The 20987-nt window shown below is 58.7% G+C and overlaps 1 protein-coding gene across 26 annotated transcripts in view; it reads left to right on the top strand.

The window, feature by feature from the left end:
* NCOR2 (nuclear receptor corepressor 2) overlaps window positions 1-20987 on the top strand; it is a 225897-nt gene that overhangs the window by 137073 nt on the left and 67837 nt on the right. For 25 of the 26 annotated variants that reach the window (XM_057746317.1, XM_057746319.1, XM_057746326.1 and 22 more), the window contains 4 exons: window positions 147-201; window positions 2690-2788; window positions 17575-17702; window positions 19109-19281. In XM_057746317.1, the coding sequence (XP_057602300.1) occupies window positions 147-201; window positions 2690-2788; window positions 17575-17702; window positions 19109-19281 (455 nt within the window). The remainder of the gene's footprint in view (window positions 1-146; window positions 202-2689; window positions 2789-17574; window positions 17703-19108; window positions 19282-20987) is intronic. The other variant, XM_057746323.1, reaches the window with a different exon arrangement.

Here is a 20987-nt window from a genome sequence, read left to right as displayed (position 1 = left end):
ACACCCCCCTGGGCTTAATTGCTCCGAGTGGGGCGGCGCCCGTCCAGCCGGGCCAGCGGAGATGGCAGGCGCCCGGGAGCTCGGCGGCCGCCCAGCTGGGCAGCCCCCCTCGGCCTGGTCTCAGGCCCGCCTTTCTCTCCCCGCAGATTCATGCAGCACCCCAAGAACTTCGGCCTGATCGCATCGTTCCTGGAGAGGAAGGTGAGTCTGCCCGCCAGCCCAACGCCACCCGCCCCGTTCCCCTCTGGCAGCCACTCCTGCGGGCAGCCGCTTGGGCTGGGGCGAAGGACCCTCCCTCCCCACCCACGAGGCCTCTGCCTGCTTGGCCCCTTGCTCTCCGTGCTGTGTCTGACAGCACTTCCCTCCTTCCTCCCTCCTGGGAGAAGCAGCCGCAGGCCCCGCCCCTGCCTCCCGGGCCCTCGGGGGCGGAGCTCCAGGCTGGGAAACCCCAGGAGAGCTGTGTGCACCGGCTTCTCAGACGTGGCAGCGAGCATCCTGGCAGACTGGACGTGGGTTCTGGAAGCCGTGCCGGGCCTGGCGTCCTAATTAAGGCTTTATAGGCAAGGGTGGTGATCTTCCAGGGCGCTGGATGGAATGACCTTTCTAGGTCCCTCTGATGGTCCCCGTACGCCGACACCCCTGATGCCAAGCCAGGCGTGTGGCTGGCAAGTCCTCATCCCCTTTGGATGTAGGCTGAGACCTGAGCTCCGCCCTGTCCCCAGACCCAGCCTGGGGAGGTGGCCCATGCTGCTCCGGCTCCCCGTCGGCAGGTGGACACAAAGTGTCCCAGGGAATGGCAACGGTCCCTTTAGTGCACCCACAAGGCTGAGCTGGGCAGTGGCCAGAGCTGCCAAAGGTAGGAGGAGCTGGTTTGGGGGCTGGACCTGGCCCCATGTCAGAGTCGGCCATTGGACCCCAGCATCATCAGGGTGGAGCCAGACAAGCTTCCTGAAAAGGTTTACTTTCTGGAGCTGCTGTTCTGGGTGTTTAAAACAGCGTTTCCCTGAATCTAGTTTCTCAGACGGGGTGTCTGCCCACCCCCAGCTTTGCAAATACCCTGCTGCTGGAAGCCTCATGCTTCCTAATTGCGGGAGGGCAGTTGGAGCAGGATCCAGGCGGGTATTTTAAAGGGTAACAGTTGTTCCTGGCATCTGCCCTTAATGAGCTGCTACCCATAGAAGGAGGGAGATGGGGCAGCGTGGGGAAGCGAAATCTCTCCCGGCCTGAAAAACCAGTGTGGAGAAGCAAGCCCTATAAATAGCCTCTCCTCTGAGTTAGTAACAGCTTCTTACTAGGGGTGTGGACAACCTAGGAGGCTCTAGGTTGGGGCTCCCCGGAGATGGAAGCAGGGGTTTCAGAAATTGGTAATTGAGCAGCACTGTTTGAGTGAGGGAAGCAGAGGTCTCTGCGCTGGAGAGTAAACTTTATGGTGTTCTTTGGCTAAGAGGAAACCCAAGCTGAGACTTAAATAGAGCTTCCAGCAGGGTCTGAAGCTGGGGCTGCCAGCTGTGCCTTTGGGGACCGGCGTGTCCTGACGGTGAGTGAGGCCAGTAGCAGGGTGGGAGCTCAGTGGACTGGCCAGCCCGTGCCCATCCACAGGGGCAAGTGATGCTTCGGGCCAGCCCGTAGTCGCCCAGCACAGGAACGCGCTGTCCTGAATCGTTCAAGGGGAAGTCAGACACCCACATCCCCCAGTTCGCAAATATTTTGGCATCTGATTATAAAATGTTTTTCTTAACTATTTTGCGGGCCATGCTTGTGGTCAGGTTCAGCCTGGGAGCAGCCTCTGTTCACAGTCCATTCCAGGAAGTGGATGAGGACATGGGGGTTTAAGGCCCAGCCCGTCTCTGCACCCAGCAGCCCTCACGGCTGGCCCCTCAGAGCCCAGTTCCTGGCTTGGTACCATCTGCGAGTATCACAGAAACATTTCCCATCATATCCGTAACGGGCGCCAGCGTTAGCGAGCTGTCACTGGGGCTGGGCCCCATGGCCGCAGGCGGTGGCATCCTCGTGCTCTGTCCGCCAGTTGCTCTCTGAGGATGATGCCTCTTACTGGTCCCATTTGGACGAGGAGGTGGTGGGTTTCAGAGAGGGCCAGTCACTTACTCAGCAGGTGGCGGTGCCGGGATTCAGACCCAGGTCCTCGTGGGAAAGACCAAAGCAGAGAAGAGCCGCACGTGTCCCAAGGGATGAAGAGTTGTGTGGGGACATTAGTCGGGCTGGCTGCACAAAGCTTGGAAGAGGTTACTCAGGGCCCCAAACATGAGGGAGGAGGAAGCTGGGGTGAGAGAAAGGAGCCCCCGGACCCTAGTTGGGGAGCTGGAGGCCTTGTTCTCCTGGGGCTGGGGAGCAGGCGACAGCTTCATCATTATGACTGTCAGTAGCAGCAACCACGATACAAAGAGGTAACACCTCTGCAGTGTGCGCTCTGTGGTCCTAAGTCCTTCATACGTATGTACGTGAGCGTACTTGGTCTTCATTGACAAACCTGTGAAATACGTGCTGTTAGTACCCCCATTACACAGGTGAGAAAACCGAGGCCCAGAGAGGTTAGGTAAACTGGCTGGGGTCACCCAGCCGGTACGTGGAGGAGGCAGGATTTGAACCTAGGCTTTCTAGCTCCCAGCCTCCTGCTCAGACTGCCAACACTGCACACTCCTGAGAGTTCTTTTCCCTCTCCTCCCTGCAGACGGTGGCTGAGTGTGTCCTCTATTACTACCTGACCAAGAAGAATGAGAACTACAAGAGCCTGGTGAGGCGGAGCTACCGGCGCCGCGGCAAGGGCCAGGTGAGAATGGGGCGGGGCAGGCTTCTGGACTCCCGGCATGCTCGGCGGCCGGCTCCCAGCATGCTGGGCGGCTGCGGCGGCCGGCTGCCAGCGTGCTCGGCGGCGCTGTGCTGTGATGTCTCCTCGTGTTTCTCAGCAGTGGGTTCAGCAGTTTGGGCCCCCTCCGTGGCTGCTGGGAGACCCTCTCTGGGGGTGTTCGTCCTACCCCAGCAGCAGAGATGAGAGCTGGGAGAATGGCCGCTTCCATCCTCAGCCTGGAAAATTCTAGAACTCCTGGCTTGGTGCCCCCATCGTCCTGTGGTGAATAGGGTCACGTTCGCAGAGCAAGGGCTGGGCTTCCAGGATGACTTGGGCTGGTTTACAACCTTAACGTTTAAACGTTTTTAATAAGTTTTGGTGTTCGTTGTAATGCATGTTTGAAAGACAAAACTAGCTGGTACTTCAACCTGCCCGCTTCTCAGACATCACTGCTTGATATGTGGCTGAGGATGAGTTAAGGTAGAGCAGGACTCGGCGAACTATGGCTCTTGGGTGAGTCTGGCCCGCCACCTGTTTATGTGAATAAAGTTTTATTGGCACACGGCCACGCCCACTTGGTTGACATTACCATGGCAGCTTTTCTATTGCAACAACGGAGTTGAGTGGTCATGACAAAAACTACAAAGCCTGACATATTCACTCTCTGGTCTTTTATAGAAAAAGTCTGCTGACCTCTGAGTTTGAGGAAAAGGGAGTTTGTTTTTAAACATATTCAGTAACTTATGTTAAAGATGGTGCAGGTCAGTGGCACACATCTTAAAGGGGGCTCACGAGTGTTTTGGTGTTGAGCAGATGGAGGGAAGGGAATGGATTTGTTTCACTTCCTGGCTGGTAAGAGTCAGCCCAGAGCAGATGCTGGGAGTACCTGGGTAGGGTTGGGGGGAAGATGATGGCGTGGACTGGTGCTGCCAGACGACGGGTGTGGGCTGGACACTGCAGAAGGTTTTGGGCACTGCTGTTAGATGCCAGACTGGAGCTGGTTGAGGCGTGTCCTTCCCTGAGGCCTCTGGCCTGGGAGACCGGACAGAGGAGAGGGACGAAGGCTAGGATTAGCATCCGCTGGGAGGACAGGAGGCAGAGGTTCTCTTAGGTGGGTGCTCCCTGACATTGGCGTCTTCCAGCACCCTGTCGCCCCCCCCCCCCCCCCACCCTCCCACTGCCCACCCACCCACGGGCCGCCGTCTTCCGTTTCCAAGACTGGAGAGGGCAGGACCCTGAGGGCATCAACTCTAGCCATCACTCGTGGGGTCCCAGTGTTCACTGTGAAACAGCCACTCTTTGATCAAGCCCCACAGCCTGTAATGGGTTGGTCCACGCAGCTTCCTGGCACACATCTGGTGTCTCCTTTCTTGCTTTCTGGGAAGTGTGCTTCAGGAATATGCATCCTTTCTCCTGTTGGCTAAGCCACGTGTGATTAGGGAAGCAAATCTGTTGGCATGGGGAGTAAACAGCCCCTCACTGCATTCTGCACATCAGGGCAAAATAATTGAGACTGTTGATTGTCGTTGCCCGGATCGTTGACGGGTGGCTGCATGTGATCTGTGGATAGGATTTTCCTCTAGTTTTGTGCAGCCACCCTTGGCCAGCCTGCTCGCCCATCTAACAGATGTGTAAAACCGAGGCCTACTGACTTGGAGCTATTCAGCTCTAAAGACCTGGCTGGGGATTTCCCTGGCGGTCCAGTGGTTAAGACTTCACTTTCCAATGCAGGGGGTGTGGGTTCGATCCTGGTCAGGGAGCCAAGATCCCACGTGCCTTGGGGCCAAAGAACCAAAACATGAAACAGAAGCAATACTGTAACAAATCAATAAAGACTTTAAAAATGGTGCACATCAAAAAATCTTTAAAAAAAAAAAGGACCTAACTGTGGCGTGTTAGAAGTCGAAGTGCATTTAGAATTTTTCTAGACCGAGAGGCAAAAACTCAAATAAATGCCAGGCAGGGAGCATGAATACGCTGGCATAAGAGGCAGTAGGGTGTGGTGTGGACTGCAGCAAAATAAAGGGAGATATAAGGCCTCTAGGTTGATTTTAAAAACACTGTCAGCTATTTGTTGAGCATATCCTGTGTGCCGGTTCTTTTGCTAGTCTTCCCGGTACCCCCCTGCCCCCCTGCCTTTGTGGGGGCCCTGTGGATGGGCTCATGAGGCTCTTCCTGGTGGCTGGACTGGGGGCTCTGGAGAGGAAAGGGTTCTGGGTCAGATGGGGCGAGAGAGGGACATTCTCCTCACCCTGTGCTGAGAGCCACATTTGCATGGAGGGAGGCAAAGACCGTGTGTTGATGTCATTTAGGGAGGTGGTATCTCCGGATGAGTCCTGGGGGGTGGGGGACTGTCAGTGTCCAGTGTCCCTGGCCCTGGCTGCCGTGCCTTTCCCTTTGCAGTGTTAATGCCTTGCTTGCTGACTGATCTGCCCATTGGACATTGGTGCGCAGACACAGGTGACTCCATACTCATTGTCTAGACAAGGTGTAACAGGTGGTTCCAAGTGGGCATGCCAGGGTCTGCATGAGAGGCTCCACTGATTAAGGGGCCCCAAGGATGAGGTTAAGGAGCAGCCCCTCAGGAGAACGAGGACAGAGATGAGGGTGTCCTGGGCAGCGGGAACAGCAGGTACAAAAGCGCCAGGGCACCAGAGAGTGCACAGTGCCCTTGGAGTCTTAGGAGCAGGGGTCTCAGTTCCTTCCAGGGTCTTAAATGAATGAAGGAATGGAGAATCCATGGAAGGCAATAGGGAGTGGTGAGGCCTGGGGCTAACTGGAGAGCTTGTGCCTCATATCAGCTGCAGCTGACTCTTGACTCTGTATAGCCAGATCTGATTTTTGATAATAAGCTGAAGATCTGGAATTATGAGAAATCGCCTGACTTTTAAATCTTAGATCACATAAGAAACAATAGCAACAAAACACTGTATAGGCCCGACAACTCATATTTGCTCTTTTTTATAAAAAAAATTTGTTTATTTTTATTTATTGGCTGCGTTGGGTCTTTGTTGCTGTGTGCAGGCCTTCTGTGGTTGTGGAGAGCCAGGGCTACTCTTCATTGTGGTGCGCGGGCTTCTCATTGCGGTGGCTTCTCTTGTTGCGGAGTACAGGCTCTAGGCGCGCGGGCTTCAGTAGTTGCAGAGTGTGGGCTCATTAGTTGTGGCTTGTGGGCTCTAGAGCACAGGCTCAGTAGTTGTGGCGCACGGGCTCAGTTGTTCTGCGGCATGTGGGATCTTCCCGGCCCAGGGCTCGAACCTGTGTCCCCTGCACTGGCAGGCAGATTCTTAACCACTGTGCCACCAGGGAAGCCCTCATATTTGCTCTTGAAGTCTGTCCTCAGCCCTCAGTATAAGGGGGGTTGGAGCATGGTAAGGCTGGGGAAACAGGTAGGGAGAGGATTATGTGACTTGGGACAGAGGCCAGGGTCAGGGCACTGGGGGCCCTGGAATGTTTTATAGCAGAGGAGAAATGTTTGCTTCCTCTTTTCATCTGAGTAGTTGTCCTGGGTTAGCTGTGGCGTCCACAATGCTGAGAGACGTGGAGCTTCTCTGGTGAGGTTTAACCAGCTGCTCTCAGGCTGGGGCTCCCAGGATGGAACAGGGATGCCTCTGTGCCTGCCTCTTACAGAAAGAGAGAAGAAAGGGCATGAGGCCCCTGTCTCCTTGGGAGATGGGACATGTCTTTGGGGCTCTCCCCTCCCTCTGATCACCTGGGGCTGCAAAGAGGTGTGGTGTGGCCCGGGCCCTGCCAGGGACAGAGATTTACATGCAGACCCTGAAGGACTCCTGTGCCAGGCAGACCCACTGCCCTGACCACCGCCCTCTAGCCCCTTTCATAAAGATGGAATAAATGGGTTAACCCAAGTGTTAACTTTGTGCTTTGTGGCCGTAACTCTTCTCTCTGCCCTGTGGCAGAGAAATAAATGGCAGACACAGACCCCGCAGCCCCTCTTGTTAATTCAAGATGCAATTACTGGCGTGGGCCTGAGCTGCTTTCTTTCTCCCTGATTTTATAAAAACCTGTGATCCTGCTGACAAATCTCCCAACGAGGCAGGCGGGAGTTCCCCAGCCTGGCATGGAGTGGGCATATCTGCTTGGGCGCCAACACGTGGATGGACAGATGGGCGCCGGCAGTGGTGGTCCCCCGTGGGCTGATGTTGTGAGCAGGTGGGGGTGGGGGTGGGGCAGGCAGAGACCCTCTGCTCTGTGCAGCCAGAAGCGCCAGGTGGGAGTGAGCCTGGAGGGCGACGCGCTGTGGGATGGGGCGCAGTCACCCCCTGCTGCAGGCACAGCAGGTGCCCCGGCGATAGCTCTGCTGTCCCATCCTTGTGTCTGGTCAACACGCGGCCCACCCTTGGCAGCTCAGAACCTTGGGACAGGCTGGGGTCCTGGTGTGGTTCCTGTGGCCGGGGGCCACACCGTAGCTCAGGATGGCCACGAGGGGCTGTTCTGCTCGTCGGCCTGACAGATGCTCCTCGCACTTCATTTCTGCAAGGTTGGTCCCCACCCACCTCCACAGAGGTGCTGGATGCACAATATTGTGTGGTCATCCAGGGGGCAATTATTGAGTGCCTACTGCATGCTGGGGCTAAAACTTTACCTTCAGAGCCGTACGAGATCACGGTCCTTCAGGAAGCTAGAGGGAGGGCATCAGCCGAGCCTGGCTGGCTTGGCATCTCACAGACTGTCCCAGTTAAGAGCCTCCGAGGTAGACGTAAGGTGAGACTTCTGAGGTATCCAGGCTGCCACCTTGTAGAAGGTGCGTTTCCCGAGTTGGCTGGTCGTGGCCCAGGGCCGGAGACAGAGGGACCTGCCACCAGCACCGCCTCTCATCATTTCTCCCACGTGATGAGGGGAGGCTCTCCCGGGCTCCAGGCTCAAATCCCCGCATCTGGGGAGGAGGGGACGCCACAGTACTGACCGCCGAAAGTCATTCTCCCCAGACCGTAGGCCTGCTTCCTTCTCCCGACATCGCGGTCTGCTCCAGACCGGCTGCGGCCAGTGTCCTTGGGCTGTGCCCTCCTGGGGTCCGGGGAGGAATGTGTCTCAGCCTGAGTCATGGGCCCTGAGATGGAGCTGGCGTCCAGCTGACATTCTCGAAATTTTACCGTGACGGCTTGTGAAAACACAGATTGCTGGGCCACGCCCCTCAGCAGGGCCTGAGAATCTGCATTTCTAACAAGGGCCCTGGTGACCCTTGGGACCTCTGGGACCTCTCAGAACCTCGGCCTTCGGAATGTTCACTGGGGAGCCCCCACTGCCAGGGAAGGGGAGGGAAGGGAGCAGAGTGGCAGAAGGGGACATCAGGGTGGGGCACAGGCTCCCCACAGCCTTGACCGACCTTAGAGGGGCTCTGGAGCTGGAATGGCCCTTCCCAGGTGTCCCCAGGTGGACCCACAGCGGCTGGGGCAGCAGGCCCCTTCTAGAGAGGACCTGGCCAGTCCATCCTGGGGCCAAATCCCGCGTGTGTGCATATTTGCAAACTACACTCCACGGGGGTCCGGATCTGCCCTGGCACTTAACCACAGGGTGGGCAGCAAGATGTTACCTTGTGTGTTCAGGGGACACCCGCCCCCGTCACGGTGTCACCACACCCTGTGCCGAGCCCCTTGTCCATCGTTGTGGTGGCTGCCTTTCGAAAGCGTGCATGATTAGGAAAGGGCACATCAAATCCCTGGATGAAAAGCATCGGCCGTCAGATGTGTCTGGTCTTAGACCCGCGACGACCCGAGAGGACAAGGCCGCCCTGGCATCCACCGCGCTGCTGCCTGGCCCTGCAGCGGCCGGAGGCAGGGACACGACGTGTTGGCCATTTGGAGTGTCAAGACGACCTTCTTGCTTAAGAGAGGATGCCATGCACTTTCCAGAAGTTTCCCATATTCTGACGGGGGAGACACAGGAATTCCAGCTCCTTCACTCCCACACCCCTGAGCTTTGGCAGGAGCGGGCTGAGCCGCCACCTCCCGGCCCCCGGCCCCTGAGACCCGGCCGTGAGTGGCTGACGAGCTTGTGGGTGGTGTCCCTGCGTCCTCTCCTCGAGGTGACTCACCGGCCGAGGCGGGGGCAGCTCGCAGCAGCGGTGACGGCACAGCGGTTTATAGTTTATGATTCGCGGACGGAGGGGCCACATTATCCCAGCTGGTTGCCGCGCCGGAGCGCAGGAATGCTGCGGTCAGAAGTCGTCGGGGAGCCCAAGCAGTGAGGCCAGCGCGGCCCAGGCGGCAGGGCCCGGCTCCGTGGCGGTGACCGGGGGCGGCCCCGTGGCCCCCCTGGCGATGGGGGGGCCGTGCTGCAGGGGGGGCCTGTCCCGGAGGGTGAGTGCTCGCCCCTTCCATCCCCCAGGGCGACGCGGCCACAGAGCGGAGGGGGGCCCGCTGGGAGCTGGGCCTGTCGGGGCCGCCTCCTCGAGGTCCCATGGTCTGTTGTCTTCTCTTCCCGCAGAGACAGGGACAGGACCCCCAGCCTCCCGCTTCTGGGGGGGTGAGGGGGGGCGTCTGGGGAGGTGGGGCCTGCTCCCTCCCGCCTGTCTGGCCTGTAGGCCCTCTTCCCCCCATGTCTTCTCTGTCTCTGTCTCTGTCTCTGTCTCTCTCCCCGACACTGACCCCTTCTCCCGTGTTTCTCACCTTCCTCCTACTTTCCTCCCCTCCCCTGCCTCCTCTCCCAGCTCCCTGCCGAGGGACAGGGGACCTTTTTCCCAGTTGCTCTGCACTCCAGAGACTCCTGCGCCCCAGGCAGCTTGCACAGGGGACAGTGTGACCGGAAGGCCTCCCAGGGCAGGGCCAGCCCAGGGCAGTCACCAGGGTGTGGGGGCGGAGGCAGGCGGGAGTGCAGTTGGTGCTGGTTCCCAGAGGCTGGCTGCCCCCCGGGCGGATGAAGTCACTTGATGGCTCCCTGGGTGAAGTCCAGAGGGGACATGGGGCAGGCCAGTCGCGGCCACACTGCCTCCAGGTTGGCCTGTGCTTCTCCCTGCCTGTCCCAAACCGCCACCCCGGCTGGATGGGCCTCCAGCTTGGGGGTCGGCTTGACTTTCCCGGCCGCCCAGGCCGGCAGGAGGCGGCGGCTTCCGCTCTGCTGGGGGCAGGCTGGGCTGTGCCGGCCGGGACTGTGTCCAGATTTAGGGCTGCAGGCAGATGCCCCTGATTCCCTGCGTGGTTTTGTGCTCAGTGCACAGAGACCTACGGGAGGCTTGTCCAGGCCCACAGTCTCCCAGACACATCCAGGGGCACGCTGCTCTCAGGAAGGTGGCAGGAGAGGTCACGCCCCAGCACGCTGGGCTGCCGTCTCGGGAGAGGAGAGACACGGCCTTCTCACAGGCTGTGAGGCGGGGGCCGGGGACACCCAGCTCCCCGCCCGCATCGTCGGGGGCAGATCACACCAAGGGTACAGGAGGACGTGGGAAATGTGAGCGTGGATCAGTCGAACCCCGGCGGGTGGGCGGTGTGGGGCCAACAGACCTCACATCCTGGCATTTCCCGCTCAGCTGCCAAGAATCAGGAAGTAGTTACCAGAAGAGCAGCCTTCATGTGGGCCTCCACCAGCTTGGGCCACCACAGGAGGAGGCCCCGGTGCGGGGCAGACAGTGGCCAAGTTCCAGTCCATTTTGTCCTTCCTTCACAACGTTACCATTCTAGGTAATGCCACAGTGAACAAGACAAACAAGGTCCCCAGAGCTGGCACGCCCATGTTGCAGATGGGCAGTGCACACGTAAATCAGTGTGATTCTTTGAGGTGGCAACGAGGGTTACACATGGTAAGCCGGGGTCAGGAGCCAGCGACAGGAGAGAGGGCGGCTTTTAGGGAGATGACCCCAAAAGGCTTCTCAGAGGAAGTGTCCTTTGGGCTCAGACCTGACCAATAAGAAGGAACCGGTCAGGGACTTCCCTGGTGGCGCAGTGGTTAAGAATCCACCTGCTAATGCAGGGGACACAAGTTTGATCCCTGAGCCAGGAGGATCCCACATGCTGTGGAGCAGCTAAGCCTGTGCGCCACAACTACTGAGCCTGTGCTCTGGAGCCCACGAGCCACAGCTATTGAGCCCACGTGCTGCAACTACTGAAGCCCACGCACCTAGAGCCCGTACTCTGCAACAAGAGAAGACACTGCAATGAGAAGCCCGCACACCACAATAAAGAGTAGCCCTCGCTCTCTGCAACTAGAGAAAGCCCACAGGCGGCAACAAAGACCCAATGTAGCCAATAAATAAATTAATTAATTAAAATAAAAAAGGAACTGGTCAGGCAGAGCTGGAGGGAGACTCCCAGGCAGAGGGCACAGTGCGTGCAAAGGCCCCGAGGCAGGAACAAGTATGGCATCTTCTGGGGGGGGGGGGCAGGGGCTACATCACCCGGCCTTGTGGTGTGGACCACTGATTTTATTCTAAGTGGCAGGACAGGATTGATTGATAGTTAAAACAGAGCCTCGGCTGCCTCAAGCAGGCAGAACAGACGTCACGGGCGTGGGTGTTGAACGTTGCTAAGGTTCTGTGGACACATCTGTGTGCAGTGGCGTGCTGGTGAGTGTCTCACAACCAGCTCTCTGGGGACGAAGCCCTGACTGCAGCACGTGCCGTTTGCGGTGATATAAATACTCCCACCAGGCATGCATAGCACGTAGTGGGACGTGACGGTATCCTACCTCCGCCATATGGATACAGTTGCATAGAAGATCACGGGTGTTAGCCAAGCGTAGTCAAGTAATTGGGAAGGGATGCATTTTGAGTACTTACTGCCTTTCTTTTTATTATGATTTCTTTGATTGTAAAGTTATGTGTTTCCGTTTTTAATAATGGTTGTTTTTTAAAACCTAACCTGCAAAATTCCTGGAAACTGAAGTCTGCACTTGTGATTGGGTGTGAGCCAGCCCATCACATCTCTATCTGTGTGTCTTATAAAGGACGCCCCTCACAGGCCAAGGCCACATCCCCTGCTTGCTTTTTTTTCCAGGAAGACATGTGGACTGGATCAGAAGGGTGGGGGCCGGATGTCAGGGAGGGGCCGCCGGCAACAGAAAACTCTCTTGTGTCTTCGTCCTGACCCCTGACCCCTGACCACACTCCTCCCACCAACCTTGGGCTCCTGGGCTCTCCCTTCCCCCACTGCCAAGAGATAGGGTGTCTCGAGGGCAGACCCCCTCCTGGATTTGCTCCCTGGAGGCACTTGGCATGGAGGACGTGTTCAGCAGTGTTTGTTGAATGAGTGAGTGAGATTGTGCCGTAGTCAGTGTTGCCGGGTGTTGGGAAGTTCTCATCACGTGTTTTGAGGACCCTGTCATCTGAGAACTAGATCTCACCAACTCCTCCCTGGATGCTTGGTGCCACCTTTTCACTGGACTCTCTTCTCTCATTCCTGGAACCAGTGGCCACCCCTCCCTTGACCAGCTGCCGCATCGCCCTAAAACACAGGATGGAACACGTCATTACTTGCCCACCCTCCGCCTTCTGAAAAGTGCCCTCAGTGGCTGTCCAGTGCCGTCAGGGCACCCCCCGTATTTCTGAGCACAGGCGTCAAAGGCGGCCAGCCTCTCCAGCCGTGTGTAGTATGTCATTCGGTAAGGACAGCAGGTGCTTTCACATCAGCATGGTTTTGCCCAAAGAGATCCCCTCCCTGAAATGTCCCCGTATCCTTTTCTGCCAAAAGCCTTTGAAGACTCAACTCAGAGGCCTCTTTCCTCATCCCCACTGGTCAGGGTGAATAGCTGTCACATCTGCCACGTGCTGGGCCTTTTTAAAGTTTTCTTATCACTGCAGCCTCCATCTGTCCTGTCATAGTTGTCTTTGTCAACTGAAGTGCTAGCTCCGTAATGTTGGGGACTGTATTTTCTGTGATTTGGTGTCCCCCGTGGGGGCTCAGAGTGTGCTTGTGGAGGGAATGAACAAGGGGAGGGCACAGTTTGGCTTAAATGGGGCTGAAGAGGAGCCAGTGATTCCCTAGCCCAGGGTGAGAGGCAGAGCACCTGCCTGTAGATCTTGCTAGGAGATGCTGTGTGACCTTTGGTGAGTTACTTAACCTCTCTGTGTCTTTGTATGCTCTCCTGTAAAACAGATAATGCCAGAGTTGTCGGGAGGATTTAGTTAACAGGTATGAAATGAGGAGAAGGCCTTATCACACGTTCATTGTGCTTCGTCAGCGTTTGTTGTTTTTATTCATATCGTTTCCCGTACAGCTCCTGGTCTGGGGCTTTACCACAGGGCAGGCTCAGTGACAGGCTGCTTGTCCAGCACTCAGCGCGCTGGAAGCAGGGGTCCCTCGGGGATGTGAGCTGATGGCTCTGGCTAACCATAGATCCAGTCAGGTTTTCCACAGAGCTGCGCTGTAGTTTGGGAGGGACGCGTCGAAGCCCGTTGTCAGCATGACCGATGGCGTGGCTGGAAGGCAAAGGTGAACCTCATCGTGAGCACCTGGAATCATCTGAGATGGTGGAGTCCGCCTCCCGGTTCTTCTCCCAGGTCCACGGGCATCCCCTGCTGCCAGTGGCTAGGGTCCCGGGTGTGTTTTGTGAGACAGAGACCCCTGGAAGCCTCGCTCCTCGCAGTGTGGTCCAAGAGCCAGCAGCATTCAGCGTCCCTGGGAGCTGCCTGGACATGCACGGTCTCGGGCCTGCCCCAGACCCACCGAGTCGGAACCTGCATTTTCCCAATGCCCCCAGGTGGTTCGAGTGCACATTTCCGTTTGAACAGTGCTGGTCAGGAGCAGGGGTGGGCACGCTATGGCCTGCAGGCCAAATCTGGCCCCCCATCCTGTTTTTGTAAATAAAGTTTTATGGGCACGTAGCCACGTTCGCGCGTTTACATTTTGGCTGTTTTCACGCTGTAAGTGGCAGAGTCGGTCATTGCGAAAGAGACCGATGGACCGATGGCCCTGCAGTGTTTACCATCTGGCTCGTACAGAACGTTTGTTGGCTCCTTGTGTAAGGCTCCTGGGGTCACACCCGGCTGCCCGTCGAATAACCTGGGAACTGAAACACGCGGGTGCCGGGCTTTCACGCCAAGATTCTGATATGACCCACCCACGTGGGTGGGTCCCGGGCGTCGGGGCTTCCCAGAACTCCTCAGGTGATCTGTGTGTGCAGCCGTGAGACCAGTGGCTCTAAATTGCCCGTGAAACCCAGCAAGTGACATTCTACCATCCGCCACGGGCCTGAGATCAGAAGCGGAGCCCTCGTAGGTGTGAACGGTCCTGAGTTAGCCATGGCCGCGTTTGCTGTCCTTGAACGTTGAAGGAATTTGGGGACTGAGCTGGCGGATGGGGGTCTGGGAGCTGCGGCCTCCCTCTCACTCCATCAGTCTCCCGGAGTGAGTGGAGTGCCCCAACGCCAGCCCGCTGACCTCCTACGCACACCGGGAGGCCAGGCAGGCGGTCACCATTGTGCCTGAGGGTCCCTCCCAGTGGAAACCACGTTTAAGGCCAGGACGGACCTGGGGTTTCTCCCTTTCATCCTGCCTACTTGCATCACCCACCTCGGGGCACACGGACACCTCTCCAGAGGGAGGTAGAGTTCAGGCCCCAGGGAACCGGGAGCCCATCCACAGCGCTCTGTGCCACGGCTCCAGGGTGGCCCTGAAGTCGCTGCACCCACTTTACCCGGAGGGTGGGGTGTGGGAGTCGCCCGTTCCTGCCCTGGGGGGCTCGATGGAGTGTCAGGGAGGAGGCCACGGGGTTTGGCACCTGGGTGGGAAGCAGTGGGACTAATGACCGGGTTCTAGTGATGACTGGGACTTCAGAGCCTCCCCATGAGACGGGCAGGGTGGGGGCAGATGGGGTGGGTGGAGATGGCAGGAGAGGGGCCTGGGTGTAACCGGGGTCCGCTCAGGCTCTGGGTCTGAATCCTGGCATGGCTGTTTCCCAGCTTTTTCAGTCACCCGCACTGAGCCTCAGTTTCCTCTTCTGTAAAATGGGAGGAAGATGGGGGTTCGTAAAGGAGATGAGGAAGTACGTAGACCAGTGCCAGGCACATTGGAGCTATTTTTATTATTCGTGCTGTGATGTGGATGACTGTTTAGGGGAGCGGGTGCTTGTGGGCTGGCCCAGGCCCAGGTGGGGGGCTTGAGGACTCTTGCAAGAGGGACAGGGCGGGCTAGGCAGAAAGGGGCAGGGATGCCTACAGCACCCCCACCTGAGGCCCAAGGTGCTGACCTGGGTGTGGAGTCAGGTGGGACTCTCAGCGGGGCTTTGGGGACGACAGGATCGTGCCCGCTCCCCCGACTCCGAGACCCCCCTCATCCCTCCCTCTGAGACCGTGAAGCTTTGCCTGTCTGAACCTCAGTTTCCTCCTCTGCAGAATGGGAGCAGTGATCACTGCCCTTTTCCGACGGAGGTAGGCTAAGGGCAGTAAATGGAATAGTATTTGCAAGGTACTCGGCCTGGTGCGGGGAAGGGGCGGCCCCCATGGACGAACCCAGGTCACCGTTGCTGTTGGTTTTTTCATCTTTGCCTTTATCCTCAGCACTTCAGCAGGGCCGGGAGCTGGTCGATAGATCGCGCACAGCACAGTGTCGGGCGTGTAGGAAGCTCTCGGGAAATGCTGGCATCTTCCACAGTGGGGCTTTTGGAGGTTTCCTTGGTGGGGGGAGTGCTGCAGTAGGAAAGCCCTGGCCAGGAGGGCGCAGGTGCAGACTCGCTGGGCAGCAGGTTAGTCGTGCTGCGTGAGTGCAGGGCTGGGGGGCTGCGGCCGCATGCCGCCTCTGTCAGCGGGTGGGGAGCCACGTCTGCTGGCCGTGCCGGGGGCAGACAGTGGCCTGCTTGGTAGGCCAAGGATGAGATTCCAGGGGGCCTGGAGACCCCACCAGCCTAGACCCAGGTGCTCCGGGAGGGAAGCCTGGGGTCGGATGCTGGGAAGGACAGCAGACAAAGCTTTGAAGTGAAGCTGCAGCCCAGTTCGGCATTCTGGGCACAGGTGCCACCGATGGTGTCAGGAGACATCAAGCTCCCTGCAGTTGGGAAGCCCCGGCCCTGCCCTTCCCGGCCCTGGGCGTCAGGTTCCTGGGCGCGCACAAGCCGGGCATGTCTCAGGTGGAGACAGCAGCCACACCGAGCAGCCCACGGGGCGGCCATCCGTCTGCCCCTGCATCTTCTTCACCCCAGCGCCCACCTAGGGGGCCGGCTCCAGAAGAGGCTCCATCTGTCAGGGGCGGGAGGCGGCCACAGCTCCCTGGCTGTTTGTAGTTCAGTGTTTCAGGGTTTGAGGAGGTGGTTAGGGACAGGCTCGTTGGAGGACACTGGGCCACCTGTCGGGAATTGACAGTGACATAGCAGGGGGCTGAGGGAAGCTGTTCCACCCCTTGCCTCCCCTCTCAGAGACTAGAGGGGGGTTCTTGGGGAAGGGGGAGCAGACCCGAGCTCGGAGGTTGTGGGGTGGACACTGCTGCAGCCTTGGAAAGCCCACGGTTCCCTGTGAATGTTCAGACCCCCGCTTTGTGCCCCGGTGTCCACGGAATGCCTGTAGCTGGTCCCTGCGCTCAAGCCACATCACGAAACCGATATTAAAGCTACAGAGAGGGGTGGCAGGGGGATTGATGAGGGGAGGGTCTCAGGCCAGGGCAGCCTGTGGTGGGGACAGGCGTGCGTTCCTGGGGTGGAGGAAAGATGGGGAGAAAGGGAACCCTCGCACCCCAACCTCACCTTCTCCATCTGCCTGGGTTTCTTTCTGCTTGGTTTGAAGGTGGGTATGACCACACCCCTCAGTGCACGCTGAAAGGCCTTGCACCGCGTTTGTTTTCATGTCACTTGGCTGAGTGGGATGGAAAGACGGTCTGGTTCGGCACCTGCCCGCAAGGAGGACTTTGGGGTGGCCGAGAGAATCCGTGTGTGCCTTAAAAGAAATCAGGCGGGGCAGAAAGGAAGTCGGGTGGCGGGGTGGGGAGGCGCCCCCACTGCCCTCCCGGTCGTGGTGAGGGCAGGGTCTGTAGCCTGCTGGTGTGCTGGGGCGGGCTGGCCAGGGCCTGCCCCGCCAGCTCAGGAAGGAGATGAGCGGGACAGGCCTGTGGGAGGAGAGGCTGGTTTTGCTTGTGAGCCCCTCTGATGTCTCCTGGCCAGCGGGCCTGCTCCCTTCCCCTCCGAGGGCTGACTGACGTGAGAGCAAGACCAGGCCCACAGCAGCAAAAGGGCACTGTCATCACAGCAGCAGCCATCCTCAAACGGGCCCTGGGGATCTGGGGACAACCCTTCTGTCTGCCCATTTTACAGACATGGAGACTGAGGCTTAGAGAGAGGGCCTGAGCTTCGTCAGGGGCAGGCAGGCTGGGGCTTCTGGGTGTGACCCAGGTTTCCCGGTGTTCACCCTGCTCTTGCTTGACGCTGACCAGGGCCCCTCCCTCCTGCCTCGGAGGCTTCGGCCCCACTTAAATACGGGTGCCGGATGCCAGTACTGTAAGGGTTCTCTCATTTCAGCCTCCCCGCCCCTGGCTGAGGGGTCGGCATGATTTCGAGGGGAAGAATGAGAGCACAGAGAGGTTAGGACCCTCCTCCAGAGTCGGTCTCCAAGTGGATACTAGCACTGATACTAGCACTTCCTACACCTCCCCTCGTGACTCCTGCCTCCCCCGTGCCCCAGACCGTGGGGCTTCTGCCCAGCTCACGCCGGAGGGTGGGGGGCCCTGTGTTCCGAGCCCTGCGCCCCGCAGCGTCCTCTGCCTGCGGCCTCTTCCGGGCTGACGCCGCTAGGTGCCCTCTCCTCTCCCAGCTCGCCCAGCCCAGGTGCGGAGCCTCACCTGCCTCACTGTTTTCCTCTCTACCCTCCCCCCCCCCCCACCTCCCCCGGGGCCTTGGCAGCAGCAACAGCAGCAGCAGCAGATGCCCCGCAGCAACCAGGAGGAGAAAGATGAGAAGGAGAAGGAGAAGGAGGCCGAGAAGGAGGAGGAGAAGCCGGATGTGGAGAACGACAAGGAGGAGCTGATCAAGTAAGCCCAGCCCGGGCCGCCCCGCAGGGGCCTGGCCGCAACCCCCGGGGGGCCGGGGGCGGGGCCGTGGTCTGCACTCAGCCTGGCCGTGGCCGTGGCCGTGGGCGGCCCTCTGTAGAGGTGCGTGAGGATGTGGCGTCTACACATCGCCTGCCGGGAAGGGAGGGAGACATTCTCTGCCCTGCCTGTGCCCGACAGCCCCCCTTCCGGAAGCCCGCTCCTCTCTCTCCTCCCGCCCGCCCTTTCTCTCTCGAAGCCTCTGGAGACCTCAGAGACTGATAGCTCATTTGAGCTCCACTCCTGAGCTAATAAACCCAGGCAATGACTTTGGAACCCGCTGCCTCCTCTCCTCCTCCCCCTCCTCCTCGGCGGGTCTCCTGAGATGCTGGGAGCTGGAGGGGCCGCGTGGAAGGACTAGGTATGCCGGCGGGCGGCAGCCTCACCTTTAGAATTATCGCTGTCCGTGTGAGTTCTTACAGATCAAGGCACAGCCTCGCCTCGGGGGCCCTGACAGCCTCCCGTGCCTGCCAGGGGCGGGAGCACAGCCAGCTGGAGATTCACTCCGAGGAAGGGGGGGCGGGCACAGCGTAGCGCCAGGTACCTGGAGTGGGCTCAGGAATGTGGCTTCTGAGAACATCTGGCTTTGTTACCCCTTGTCTCCCAGATGCTCCTGCGAGGGCCTTCAGGAAGATGAATGGAAGGCGGAGGTGATAAATCTGGGCAGCCGGCAGTAAACTCTCCTGAGTCGGCTTCCGAGAAAGTCCCAGCCCCAGTTATTGAGGTCACATGCTCCCCACACACCTGGCTCGGCCTGCGTAAGACTGGCAGGAAACTTGTGTTTTCTGCAGGGCACAGTGTGGCCCATGAAAATACGGAAAGCAAAGTTAGTGTCATTTATAGGGCCCCGTGGGGAACATCTCCTCTTTGGGGAGTAAAGTGGCCTGAAGATTGTACCAGCCTGGACCCCTATGCAGTTCATCCAGTAATCTTGCAGACAGATAGCAGAGAGCATCTCTGTTTGGTGTATAAGATGGTCTTGCCGACAGCCACCAGCCCACACTCCCACTGGGTGAATAAAATAGCCAGTCAGTTAACTACCAGCCCACATCCCTGTTAGGAGAATAAAGCAGACGATAGCTACCAGCTCACAGCTCGCTTTTGATAAGTAAGATGGCATTGCAGACGGCTACCAGCCGTACTCCCTCGTCTGGTGAATAAGGGAGCCTTGCAGACTGCTACTGGCCAGTGCTCACCCGGGGCTTTTCCCCTCTTTTCTATGCCCTGATTAGTACAAAATCCCTGGCAGCCAGTGCTCATCTCGCTAAGGAAAAGTGGGCCTCTTGAAACTGCCGCCTAGGTTCCTGGCTCAGGCGAAACCATCCCTGTCTCTCCTCCCTGGCCTTTAGGGAGAAGACGGACGACACCTCTGGGGAAGACAATGATGAGAAGGAGGCCGTGGCCTCCAAAGGCCGCAAAACCGCCAACAGCCAAGGGAGACGCAAAGGCCGCATCACCCGCTCGATGGCCAACGAGGCCAACAGTGAGGACGCCGTCACCCCGCAGCAGAGCGCCGAGCTGGGTGAGTCTCGGGTCGGGGAAGGCATGCCGTACACGGGTGGGCGCAGAATCCCAGCATTAGCTGCTAGCTCGCTGTGTGACCTGGGGCGAATTCCTTAACCTCTCTGAGCCTCATCTGCACCGAGGTTGCCTATAATGCCCGTAACAGTGGGGTGAGCGTTTTAGTGACTTGTGTGTGTAGGAAGAGTCTAGAACAGTGCCTGGTGCATGGGAAAGGCTCATTGGCTGTCAGCAGTGATTATTTCAGAGCTAGAGAGTTCACATAAAAATCCAGATTAGCAATTTGGTTTTGTTTTTCAATCAGAAGATGTGGCCTCGGGGCTTCCCAGGCAGTCCAGGGGTTAGGACTCCATACTTTCACTGCCGTGGCCTGGGTTCCATCCCTGGCCGGGGAACTAAGATCCCATAAGCCGAGAGGCGCGGCCAAAAAACACCACCCCTTTTCAGAAGGGCCTGAGCACTGCTGTCCCCACGAGCCCCGCCCAGCCTTGGTAGGCACCTGTGTTTGTACCTTCACTTCTGTGGGGCTCAGTTTTTCTTTTTGCTCAGCAGGTGCCCAGCCTCAGGTGCTCTGAGCCACACACCCTACCCCAAGGGGTTAAAAAAAAAAAAGAATTGAGTAGCAGTTCCCAAGTTCAGCCACAGGGGGGCGGCCAGCATGTGCTTGTTGTCCCTACCATTTTGGCTGTTTGGGGCCTGCCCTCCTGCATCTGCGGGAGCCCCACCGGAGGCCTGAGTTCTCAGGCTGAGGCCCCAGCCACCTGGATGTCTCCGCCGGGTGGGAGTTGGTGGAGGTGATGTTTCCTGTCTCACAGATGCCCTCCTGGTCCACACCTCTCGCCTCTTCCCGTAGGAGATCATTTGTACCCATTTCGTAGATGGGCAGTTGTTTGAACCTTAGAGAAGGGACGTTGTCTCCGTAAATTCATTCAGCTGGTGGTGCCGGCTGCCCCTTGGTGCCGGCGTGCTCAGAGGCCGAGGGCAGGAGGGTTCTTTCGAACGTGCGCTGGTGTACCTGACTTCTGGGGAAGTTCTTCTGGACCCGAGGCCGATGTCAGGGCCGGACGGTGGGGTGAAAACCACAGCCCCGGGCCTTCTGATGGACACCCCCACCCCAGGCTCCGGCTCCCACAGCCTCCCTCTGCGGGTCCCGTGGGAGGGAAGGGGAAAGTTGGCCATGGCGGCAGGGAGCTGGAAAGCTGCCCAAACTTGCCTCTGATGGTCAGCGGCCTTTACGAAGCGCATACTCTGCGCCTGGCACTGTTCCAGGCAGGGAGTCCATGAAGCTGACGTCCCTCACACTCACCGCCTCACACCATCTTGAGCGACTTTCAGGGAAGCACCCGGGCTCACCTGTAGGGGGACTCTGAGGAGAGGCTCAGACACAGCCACAGCAGACACGCAGCCAGCATCCCCCAACGCCAGGGCAGCTGTGTTCCTCCTCAGTAACACGAGCAGCCTCCTCCTTGTCCCGCATGAGTCAGGGGAGAGTGTAACAGTCAGCCCGGAGAGCGGGGCCCTCCCGTGGGGGACAGGTGGCCACGTCTGGGAGCATTTTTGATTGTCCCGGTTGGAGTCGGGGATCCCGGCACCCGGTGGGTAGAGGCCAGGGGTGCTGCTCAACAAACCCCGCCCCCCCCCGCCCAGAGAAGCCCCCCACGACAGAGAATCATCCGGCCCCAGTGAGTCCACGCTCAGATGCAGTCC

Source organism: Hippopotamus amphibius, chromosome 8, assembly GCF_030028045.1.
Source record: "Hippopotamus amphibius kiboko isolate mHipAmp2 chromosome 8, mHipAmp2.hap2, whole genome shotgun sequence".
Classification (NCBI taxonomy): Eukaryota; Metazoa; Chordata; class Mammalia; order Artiodactyla; family Hippopotamidae; genus Hippopotamus; species Hippopotamus amphibius.
Note: the sequence above shows the minus strand (reverse complement) of the source record. Positions and strands in the feature narration are given on the sequence as shown.